The 12,051-nt window shown below is 40.4% G+C and overlaps 1 protein-coding gene across 3 annotated transcripts; it reads right to left on the bottom strand.

Moving 5' to 3' along the window:
- Positions 1–270: 270 nt before the first annotated feature.
- Positions 271–12,042, bottom strand: SPATA18 (spermatogenesis associated 18). Of its 3 annotated transcripts, XM_072928168.1 has the most exons (11): positions 11,770–12,039; positions 8,641–8,756; positions 6,657–6,788; positions 5,906–6,004; positions 5,107–5,752; positions 4,484–4,645; positions 3,930–4,105; positions 2,126–2,246; positions 1,723–1,788; positions 864–903; positions 271–394 (listed from the first exon to the last, which is right to left on the bottom strand). In XM_072928168.1, exons 1-11 carry the CDS (start codon positions 11,854–11,856, stop codon positions 384–386), a joined length of 1,656 nt encoding a protein of 551 aa, XP_072784269.1. In that variant the 5' UTR covers positions 11,857–12,039; the 3' UTR covers positions 271–383. The 3 variants fall into 3 exon arrangements, with proteins under 3 accessions (XP_072784269.1, XP_030126922.4, XP_030126924.4); XM_030271062.4 differs by having other exon boundaries at positions 5,107–6,004; positions 11,770–12,040; XM_030271064.4 differs by lacking the exon at positions 6,657–6,788 and having other exon boundaries at positions 5,107–6,004; positions 11,770–12,042.
- Between the last annotated feature and the right edge of the window lie 9 nt (positions 12,043–12,051).

Genomic DNA, 12,051 nt, shown 5'->3' with positions numbered 1-12,051 from the left:
CTGCAATGTTCACCATTTAGGATATATTAAACATCCTATCAAGATAAACTGCATCATTTGGAATCTGAGTGAAGCAAACATTCTAGATGCAGTAATTCTATCTCCATCTGCAAGATTACATCATGGGTTCCTGAGAGCTTTGCAAATTTTGCCAAATGATCCTGTATTGCATGGACTTTTTTTTTTTTTTTAATCAAAAGGGTTTAATTTCTAAAATTATAAATAAGCCTTCTATAATTGTAAAAAAACCCACACTGAACACAAACTCCATTCGGAGTGACAATTGCCATTTGCATTATTGAGAGATTTGAGTATTTCTGAAAAGAAATGGCACCAGCAAAGTTGTTGAATCCAGATGAACTACACTGCAGGAAGATGTTCAGTTAGCAGCGCCCTATGGAAGGAAAAGATACATCTCAGCACAACTATATTTTCTAAATCTCTAAATTGGGCTGGCTTCAAGATGGGCACACTTTCATACTGCCTGAAATACCTCACTTCACTGCCACCACTTAGCCAATTATTTGGAATTTGAAAGGCAGGAAGACAGCAGGTGTGCATCAGCAAACTGTCTCTTTTGTAGGGAAGGAAGCAAGTTTCACTGACTACAGCACTGGCCACAGTGAAGGCAACCAGCAGAGAGAAACCATGACAATGGTCCAAGTATAGTGAAAAAACAAGCTTTCCTTCATGTAAGAAATATCAGCCTTTTTCCACACATAAAAAAAGGGCTACCCAATTTAAGACTTCGGCAAGTATTTTAGAATTGGAGACATTCAACACGTTATTTTGTTCTTTTGTTCAATCGTTCAAGGGCTTAGTATGAAAACCATGAATCACTAGGAACTAACATGCCCACTTACTTTTGACCCTCACTGTTGAAAGACTGCGGCTTCGAGGCACCTGCAAGACAAACAGAAAAGGAAAATCAGGTGTGCTAAAGAACTGTAGCAAGGAAAGCCACCTGGGGACCCATCAACATTCAGAAAATCTGCACATATATCAGTGCAGCTCTAATCTTACTAAGTCAAGTTCAACAATTTTCTAGTTTTTTTTCACAGCCTTCACACACACACGAAAAAGGGAGCCCTACACAAAGCCTCTCACATTTTCAATATTCACATTTTAAGTTGAGGGCACCTATATCCATTTAATAAGATCGGCTAACAATTAGAAAAATATACACATTTTTAACAGAAATAATTAAAAATGTTTTGTAACCATATGATATGCAGAACTCTGCTAAAGTTTCACATATCTTATTTGTACCACCTTCCCTTCCTGCTCACCCTACACTTATTTTTCGCTCCCTTGATGCATTTAGTAAATTAGGAGTAAATTTAGGGTACTACTTCCAAAAGGCAGGAACTATGTGTTGTATATATACTCCAAAATGACTGAAACACTTGCAGATGATGTAATTATTTATTCAGAAGGGCACTAAAGCAAGGGCAGTAGGGGCAAAGCAATACAAGATACACAGTTGATACTTCTGGGAATTTAACTATAATCTACTTCTCATACAGTATCTCTACTGATCATTATACCAGGCAATAATTATCTGTCTGTTCAGCTTCACCTCATTCAAGACCATAAAGCAAAGGCACTTATCCCCAGTGTTAAAATGTACATGTGGCACATCAGAATTTTTAACAGGTTGTCTACGTTCCTAGTTAAAATACTTGATGCTGTTAACATTACAAGCATTCAGCTGAGGCTTACTTGACCACACAGCAGAGGACGGCCACAGCTGCAGCTTCTGCTTCTAAGTCTGCATTTGCGAGGACACTACAAGAGAAAAGTTTGATAAACCTCTTATGAGAGAGAAGGTTTAATAAAGACAGATTCTGCAAGCAGACTTGCCATGCTGGAGACAAGTTTTGAAGACAGAGAGGAAACAAAAGTAAGCTTTCTCCTTAGAACAGGCTCTGACAACCAGCATACATTTGCATAATTAATACATTAAGGAAAAGGAAACTATTTAACCTATATACAGGATGAGGCACTAAAACCTAATTGATATTTTATATACTACTCCACCCATAAAACATATCTTTTTAAATCTTATAAACAGTGTTGAAATCCACTGACTTCCCTTAACATATTTCTTTAACAAAATACGTACCGTAAATTTTTTAGTCACTACCTCTCCCTTCACAATTACAGTACCATCTTCTATCAGAGGAGGCCACACATGATAGGCCACAAAGGGAGCTGTGAAATCCGAGTCAAAGCTACGATAGTACCTGTTGAAACAAACAGTACAAGAAATGTCTGCATATAAATGCCAAAAGATAAGTATGTTCCAAATCATCAATGCTGATAAAAAGCAGCTACAGCTATAATATGTTTCTACATCACAAAAATACATATTCTTTATGTGATCCTGTAAAAGAAATGGACTGACTTGGAAGACAGACTTAGCAGAACATACTGTTTACTTATACTGACAGACATTCTAATAAAGCCATCTCACACTTCAGAAGGCCACTAGACCTTTATTTTTCCATAAGCCCCGCACAAGCCAGGGCCTCTGTGTCCACTGACAGATTAAACCTTCTGAGCAGCAATTTGGCAGACATAGTCATCCCCTCTTCCTGGAATATCTTGCTAGAACAAGCCCCCTATAAAGATAAATAACACATTTGGCTTTATGGAGTCAAACTCAGAACAAATACCAAATAATAGGAATTGTATTAAAAGCAATGCATCCATACTTTAGTAATGTATTACAATAGCAAAGTTATATAAAACAACGTCATAAACAGAGGCATGAAGCAAGGTATAGGATACAACGTTTGGCTGGCCCTTTGTAGAATGCTATCACACATCATAAACAGATATATTTTAATTTCTACAATTTTTATTTGCTCCATCTCTGTGTACCACATATACATGTTATACATGTAAACATACACATATGCCACATTTATCTAGCTAGATAGACAGATATGAGTATGTGTCTCCCACAGCAGCACACAAGAACACATTACATATGGTTTCTTAAGGCCATACACACCAAGTAGGTGGAGAAAGCATCTCAAGACTATACCACAGTATTGGTGCTTCTTAATTTAGCCAACAGCTTTGAGTGTCAAAAGCTAACTGTCCTGTATTTGGATAGGATCATTGAGTAGTCCTGTATGATTTTGCGAAGAGTCTACTTTTCATCTTCTCTATTTCTCTCCTTGACTTCTCAAGCTCTTCACAAGCTGAGTTCCATTCTATTCTAAATTATTACTAGAAACTGCCTTAGTGATGTATTGTGTTTCACATTTTAGAGCAATTTTTTATGACCTATGAATCCCATTAATTTTCTTGACAACATGGAAGCACCCTACAGTTCTCTGTCTGCCAAAAAAACAGCTTGACCCTATATAAGAAAGAAAAATTATTAACAAAATTCCCATTTTTAAGAGGCAGTTTCGGTCTTGCCCAGCTCTAAACCAGAAGAGATGGGAGCATATGGGAGCATACAACTCGTATGTTGTACAGCCTGGAGGTTGCAGCAACCATGTTGATGATCCTGGTAATGACACCAACTGCCAGATCTCAGTAAATATGACTTTTACAGAACAGGCCAGTAAGGAGGAACAAAGATGCAAACATTTTAAAAAAGACAGATAGAGACTAAACAGGGAAAGCTGATGATTATTTTCTTCTTAAATAATAAATCAAATATGCTCTTGAGACTGAAGTTTACCCAGAAAACTGCTCTGCTGTTCATTAAAAAAAAAAAATAACACTTGTGTACATGCTAGTATTTATACACTATCCTAAACCTTAAAGACATACCAAATTCACTACAGGCCAGGGGGTTTTGCACCAAATTAATGTTTAGCAATCTTGAACTGCTATATTAATTAGGAAACAAGTAGACTACAAAACCTTTAATGGTAAGAGTCTGACTGAATATAAAAATTTCTTACATGTTCCTATTGAAGCATTCTCCATCAACACCAAAGGCAACATCAAGAGGAGGAATGAGTGTCTGCATTGAAAAAGCCAAACAGCACAACTCTCGAATCAAAGGGCTGATCACAGCGAAATCAACTTGTCCTGGACATAGAAACTTTGGGTTCTTGTTCATGGTGCAAACTACTTCCTGCAAATAAACATACATGAGTAATTTGTACTCATTAACAGTTTTATTCACAAGCAAGTATAGAAATCCCCCCCTAAATATGCCTCTCAGCTTTCCACATTTAAAAATCAGTATAAAAAGCTCATAGTAATGTTGCCTTGGACTATGCCAGAAAACAACAGCTTCAGAAAAAATGTGTTGCTATAAATAAATCAAACAAGCTATTACTAAGTCATACGTCCCAGCACTATTGTTCTAGAAAGTAAACTGGTACAAGACAAAGTCCATTCAGTAACTCTTTTCTCCTTCAGGTTACAGTGCACTTCTAATTTACATATTCTGAATTTACTAGCTCCTGAAAGAGATCCCCACGTCACTTCCCCACTGCCCTTGACTTACATGGACACTGCAACAAACATCATACAGATCCTTGTGGCAAGCTATATAATCCAGGACAGCAACTTCAAGTGATGAAGGTCCCCCTCTGTGACATACAGCCAAAGTGTCTTTTACATTTATTCTGACCTTCCAGAAGGCCATCTTTGCCGAACGGAAAGATTCCTGCAAACATAAAGAACATGCAAGGTATCTAGGTGGTTTCAAGGGACCCAATTAAATTAAAAAAGCACATAGCTACAAGCATAAGGAAAGCGTGATATGGAAAGATTTTTAGCTTTGTAATGTTGTAGTATTTAATACAGTATTTCCAAAAGAATTTTTCTAAGGCAATGTTGATCACTGCAGATATCATCAACTTTTCAGACCAAATCAGTCTTCTTTTAGTACCTATACAACAAATCATTGACTCTGTTCCAATCTGGGGACAGGTCAGGTAGGACACTACATTGACAGTTCAATGTGGAAGTGTGAGGGGAAGAAAGAAAAATCAAAATAAAAAAAGGAAGAAAGCTTTTCTGCACTTGACAGAAATGCTAATTTACCCACAATTTAATCCAACGCAGACATAGTGTTTCACAACACACATCCAGCCTGTAAATTAAGAAATAATATTTCTTTCTTACCACAGCTGCAATGTATAATATCCTATGTATGGTCTCCAAGTCACAGAAGTATTGCTTCAAGGTGGCCTCTGCCGCCAAGCGTTCTTTAGCATAAATGAAGTTATAGCGAGCTATGAGGCAGGCGCGGTGTGAAGCGCTGCCCCGCCGGAGCCGGGGAGGTGAGCAGGGCCTCACACAAAGGGCACGGCACTTGGGAGGACGGACACAGGGCCTCAGACGGCACGGCGGAGGAGAGCAGGGCCTCAGACGGCATGGAGACACACAGGGCCTCAGACGGCATGGAGACACACAGGGCCTCAGACGGCACGGTGGAGAGCAGCTCCTCACACGGCACAGTGGAGGAGAGCAGGCCCTCAGACGGCATGGTAGAGGAGAGCAGGCCCTCACACGGCATGGTGGAGGAGAGCAGGCCCTCAGACGGCATGGTGGAGGAGAGCAGGCCCTCAGACGGCATGGTAGAGGAGAGCAGGCCCTCACACGGCACGGTGGAGGAGAGCAGGCCCTCACACGGCACGGTGGAGGAGAGCAGGCCCTCAGACGGCACGGTAGAGGAGAGCAGGCCCTCACACGGCATGGTGGAGGAGAGCAGGCCCTAACAGGGCATGGTGGAGGAGAGCAGGCCCTAACAGGGCATGGTGGAGAGCAGGCCCTGACAGGGCATGGAGAGCAGGCCCTGACAGGGCATGGTGGAGAGCAGGCCCTGACAGGGCATGGTGGAGAGCAGGCCCTGACAGGGCATGGAGAGCAGGCCCTGACACGGCATGGTGGAGAGCAGGCCCTGACAGGGCATGGAGAGCAGGCCCTGACACGGCATGGTGGAGAGCAGGCCCTCAGATGGCATGGAGGAGAGATACAGGGCCTCAGACGGCACGGGCGAGGAGAGCAGGTCCGTGCAAGCCTACAACACATGTGCAAAGAAGTTTCATGTCACTTTACCATCCTCTTACCATGCTTTTCCCTAAGACAGATTTCTTTCAATTTAATTTTTGCAAGGATAAGGTGAGATTTTGAGCCAAAGTGATTAAAGAAGCTACAGCTGGTTGGTCTAATATGAAGGCATTTTCATAATATGTTTTATGGGCTAAAGCATAAATGGTAAAAGTAAAGTAATTTGTAAAGCATATAAAGCCAAGCACTTTGTTCCTAGGAAAGACACTTTTAACTAGTAATATTTTGGAGATTTGTTCCTCTTTCAGTAGCACTGAAGAGTATGGCTGAAGTCAAACAAGTGAAAATTGAACACTACAGCTACAGGGCAGAATCCCTTAAAAGAGGACCCATCAACAAAAAAACTCTCTATTTCATACAGTTGCTCTCCATGTATTTTGTAAAGGTGCATTATTTCCTGTTTTGTCTGAAACCTAACATAGTTGCTTTAAAATAAAATACTTGGGCACTAGAACAAATCATCTAAAGAGTTTACGTTCCTTCATAACAAAGTAAAAAAGCTTGGCTTTTGTTTATATTTCAATTTAAATGATGAAGAAATTCATGCTACCTAACATGACCAAATTCTATGATTCAGTGACTTCTCTGAGTAAGGCCTCTACCTGCTCTGGATAACAGACTTTTTGCAATCCAGCATAGCAATCTCATCCCGCAATTTTTCAATCTTCTGCTCATAGCTATCCAGTTGCTGTAACCTCCTTAAGCTGCACTGTTCGGCACGGGAAGCCTTGAGACTTAATCACACAGAACAGTCAGTCACAAGATGTCCTTCTACCAATGTAAACTATCTATCAATTAATCCTCAGCATCAAACAACAGGAGCAGAAAAAAGAGGAAAATTATTGAGCAAGCTCCTTATGTTTGCTGAATAATTTCAGCATGCTTTCCTTATGCTGAAATACAGGAAAAATCCAGAGTTTAAAAATAAATTAAACAAAGGAGACCCTTGATCTTACTTTAAATTGTATAAGTGTATTGTGGTAGGAAAGTGGATATAGTACTGTGTGCTATAGAAAAAATCACTGGTTAACATTTGGTGTCCTTATGGTAGCTCAGATGATCAGGTCAGTAAAAGAAACCAGTTTTTTTCTCATATTTAAGATATTAACTAAACCATCTCAGTTTCATTTCCTACAGATTAAGAACCTATGTATTGTCTTCTGTCACGTTATTGGGCTCTTTTCTTTGCTGTAATATATTAGTCAGTCAAAAGATATCACAGATTTTAGTCAAGTAATACCAAAAGCTAACAATTCCTCTCCTACTGTCCCCAAAAGGAGTGACTGGCAGACAACCAGTGAAGCAAGTTTATCTTCTGTCCTTTACTCTTACTTAACATTAAAAACTATACCAACATCTCTGCTTTCCCTCCAAACACCAGTATTACTGTTGCTTTTCTCTTAGCAAAAGTGGAAGGAAAGAAGAAAATATATTTTCTATTTATTTTGAAGGTATTCACTATGTTCGTCCTTTACTGAAGGACCCTGGTGAGATTTTTGAGGATTTGAATCAACAAAATCTCTAACACTTATCAATTGACAGGATTCTTGTTCCACCTTTTTAAGGAACAAGCTGACTGAGATGACTGCAGGTAATAAGGCCAGCAACATCTGCTTAAGAGGAAAGACTGCCCAGTTCCATGCCAAGTCAGCTCCTTCGGGAATGAATTCTAGCAGAACAGTAGAGAGCTAAAGAATTCTACTGTAAAGGACAACAGGGAAAGAAAAGCAGATTTGGGAAGATGAGCTCTAGAAATAGGAATGGGGAAAATGCAAACTGATATTATTGGAATCACTTAGCAAGGGCATGAAATTATAACACTTAATGTATTGACCCAAGACTTGTGGAAGGTTCATTGTTCTCATGCTAATAGGATGCATGAGAATGTGCCACTTGGAGCTACCTCTTAAATGGCCCTGGAACTGGTAATAACTGCACAAACTTGTATCGGAAGCAATTTCGTAATTTTTATATTATAATGCTCCATATAATATAGGAGCATTATATTATATATTTTTATATAATAATATATTATAATTATATAATGCTCCATATAATATAGGAGCATTTTGCAACTAGGCAAAAACTCTCCAGGCCTCTTCACTTATCTGAAAATCCAACTCTCTTCCTCCATCTTATGACAGTGGCTTTTATCTTCTCAGATATTTACATATCAATTACATTGCATAATTAATTGTGACACGTTGTACGTCCTTCAATAAATGTTCCACTGTAGCTACTCAATTGATTTTTTTATTTAGGGTTTGCTCAGCATGCAACATTTCATAGACCATAACTCCACATGGGATTGTCATGGACTATACAAAACCTTTTTATGTAGAATACTGGCATGTTTTTCAACACCCCTGCCAAAAGCAAAACCTAACAAGTCAATTTATGAATGTGGGTGTGACTGTATCATTTGTACACCACTTTGGATATATATACACACGATACAGAGCTAAGATTTTGAAACTCTGGTTTTAGGCCAGAAATCAAACATTTTACAAATCTTCATCAATATTTACACATCAAGGGAAAAAAAACCAAAAAGCAAACAGAAAGAACTGCAGTTAATCTCCCTACTCTCGTTCCATCTCGTTGATTTGCACACGAGTTTCCCTTAGTTTGTCCTCCAGGTCTTGAAGTTCACATTTTGGTTTGCAGGCCAAATCTCTCAGCTGTAGCTCTCCAGTTGAATCCTACCAGGAAATGAAGTCACACTGTTTGAATGTTCTACGTTATAGATTCCCTCAGAAAAGTACTAGAGCATTACGGGCAGATGTATTTCTAAATATTTCAGCAACAACCATTTCTAAAGAAACTGAGAACACAAGCTATTGCATTCTCTCTGAGACATAAGCAATACCTTTCAGGCACACCAAAGAAAGACTCAATTATATAAAATAAAATATTCACTTATTTTATACCTCATGGCAGGAATTATGGAAGGTCAGCATATGCAGATTTACTGCCCGAATCATCAGAACAAAGCATTTTGCAGATGTGTTGCACAGTTGGTTTTTTTTCAGTTAGTCACCTTCTGATTGACTAAATCACCAACTCAAGTAAACTTTTTGGGGATTCATGTGTACAAAACAACAGAAAAAGTTATCAGAACACAGAAGGCAAGTATTATCTTTTCAGAAAGCACTCTGCTATACATGCAGCTGCCTTTACTGGAATTAAATAAGTAACTGTGCAACACGCTTTTCTTTAAATTTTGAATGCCACATGCAATTACAAATCTGTAACTGGTATGCCTGGTGTAGTGTCATTTAATAACTTTGTTATTTTATATTTTGTGGGGGTTTTGGCAGACCACCACTCCTGCTTTATACTAGACTCTGACTCTTAAGGGATATCACTTTTTATTTGTCCTGTTTTAATTTTTTTAATAATTTTTTAAATAAATTTAATAACTTTAAGTAAGAAAGCCTCCGCAGGTATAAATCCACATAGTTCTAGTCCCTTAAAATAAGTTTCTTACACACCTGAGTAGGCTTGTCACTTCCTGAACCAGCACAGCATATGCTTGGCAGGAGACGGTTTTTTAGTTTTGCTGCACATTCTTCTAAGAAAACACATACTTTAAGAAATGGTGAGAACACTTACAGAAAAACCCAGACTTTGAAAAAATGCTACATGTGAAATGTGTTAGTAATTAGACAAGGCACCAATCTACCTCCTTGAGATGTTTCATTTAGAATTGAGAAGAGCTGATTTTGAATTGCACTGTTCAGTTTTAAAAATTCACAGCATCTGCTCAGATTTTCATCAGCAGAATTCATCTGTAAATTAATGTGCATTATTACATCTGCATGGGCTTTCTTACTTAAAGTTATTCCTGTTACAATCATGGCATTTTCCCCCCACCAATAATTACATCTTCCCAACCTTTTCTTACTGGATCCATTAGAATACTCACTGTTGAATACTCATTTCTAATACTCAAATGAGCAATACATAAGGACTTCTATGACCCAGTTCATTCACTATTTGAGAAAACGTACTCCTTTTCCATCATAAAGAGGATGCAACCACAAGTTGAAGTTGAGTTAAAATCTTTCAACAGTTATTAAAATAATAATCTAGCAGATTTTTGGATTTAAAAAGTAGTCCAAAATCTGGTTTCCCATAAGAAATAATACATATAAGGCTCTTATATTGTTTTGTCAGCAGTCACATGAAGCCTCCATCCAATTTTACCTGATTTTTAAGTTAGAAACTGAAACATATACTACTGAAAGAGCAAAATACAGCATTATACGTAGGAAACAGCAAAACTACATCACTTTCAGCAAATGGAATTTTGAAAAGGAGTTGATGGGGTTATTCTGTCCAGGATACTACTGCACCTGCCAGAAAAATACATCCTTTGTACCTGTTTCCCTTATCTTTACCTGTAACCTGTGTTATCACTGTCCACATAGATCACCCTCTAGGTCTTCAGTTTTTAATGACTCCATATAGTTTTTACAAGCTTCCAAAACAGCTGAAATTCCCACCCATACCTCCATCAGCTTGTGTTTTGATTGCTGCAACATGCTTTCCTCAGACCTTGGGGAGCACAGTAAACCTGCTCACTTCCACAAGAGCACAGCTGCAAAGTGTGGTTTTCCAGCTCATTACAGCAACATAACATGGTATTTCCATCTGGTAGCTCCTCTTTTTCTACAACAGCAGCCTGAAATTGTTCATCTTCCCAAGACCTGAAAGACTATTCCCAACCAACTCATGATGGAGAGGTCAGCTCCCACTGCTGCTCAGCCCTCCTAAGGTTTACCTCCAACAACCATTTGCAAGATTTTTAAATGCACGGCGCTGTTCCTTCTCTGGCTTCCTCTGTGGTAGCTTTACCAGCAACTCCCAAACTCGTTAAAACTGTCCATTGCCGTGAATCTTGCAGAGAGTTACACTGGCTATGTAACTGTAACTCATATTCAACCATGAAGTAAAAGAAAAAAAACTGATTTCCCTTGAAAACACTGCATCTCTTTTCTCACCAACCACAGCGCACAGTAAGTGGTTACAGACTCACGACCAACTATCTGCATCCTAAAGGTACAGAAATCTGGGGATGCAGGAGCGAAAACTGTCAAGATTTTTTTTTTTTCCACAGAGCAAAGTCACAGCTGTGAAGTCTCATCTTTCCCAAATTTTACACCTTCTCTACTGCTTCCACCGTTTCACTTCCTCAGTTTTCTGTTACTCCTTCATGGGTCCCACTACACCCGTCTGCAGCCTTCCCCTCATAACGGAAACTGCCCTCACGCCCGTTCCGAAGCCCTTCGGCGGCCGTGCCGCCTTGCAGCAGCCTTTCACTCGAACAGGTTTCCCACCCCGAAGAGCTGGGATGCTGGATAACCTGTTCTGGCTTTCCAGCCTTCCTCCTCACCTTCTCCTGACAGCTCCTGGGCCCCAGCCGATTCCTTCGGAGCACAACCGCACCCGTCCTTTCATCTATCGGTCTTCAACGCTCTCTTCTCTTACAAGCACACCCAGTACCGATCAAACCTCACTTTTAAATTCCAACCCTTGTTTTCAGGGAACCTTGTCACGGACAAACAGCCAAATAACCGAAGTTGTGGGCGCTTAACAGTTATTAAAGCTGCGCTAACTGGAGGCGCGCGCCGGGCAGGGTCCCATACCGGCCTGTGCAACGCCGAGCGGGGGCCGCCGCCGCCTCGGGCCCCGAGGAGCGACAGGACTCACCTCGTAGTTCTGCTGGCAGCTCTCCAGCCTCTCGTGCAGCTCCCGGGCACTTCCCCCGCCCACCAGACACTTTAAGTCCTCGGCCATGGCTAGATGTCAGTTCGTTCCGCTGTCCCTCGGGGATGCTCTTCGGGCGGCGCAGGTGTAACGGAGGTGGTAATGCCAACCCGGTCGCTTTCCCTGGGCTGGGCCGCGTCCGAGGGTCTCTAAAGCCGCGGTGGTGTCGGAGCGGCTGGCGCGGCGTTGGCGGTGCCACGGTAATTTGGGGGGGCGGCGCCGGAC

This window comes from Taeniopygia guttata, chromosome 4, assembly GCF_048771995.1.
Source record: "Taeniopygia guttata chromosome 4, bTaeGut7.mat, whole genome shotgun sequence".
Lineage (NCBI taxonomy): Eukaryota > Metazoa > Chordata > Aves > Passeriformes > Estrildidae > Taeniopygia > Taeniopygia guttata.
Note: the sequence above shows the minus strand (reverse complement) of the source record. Positions and strands in the feature narration are given on the sequence as shown.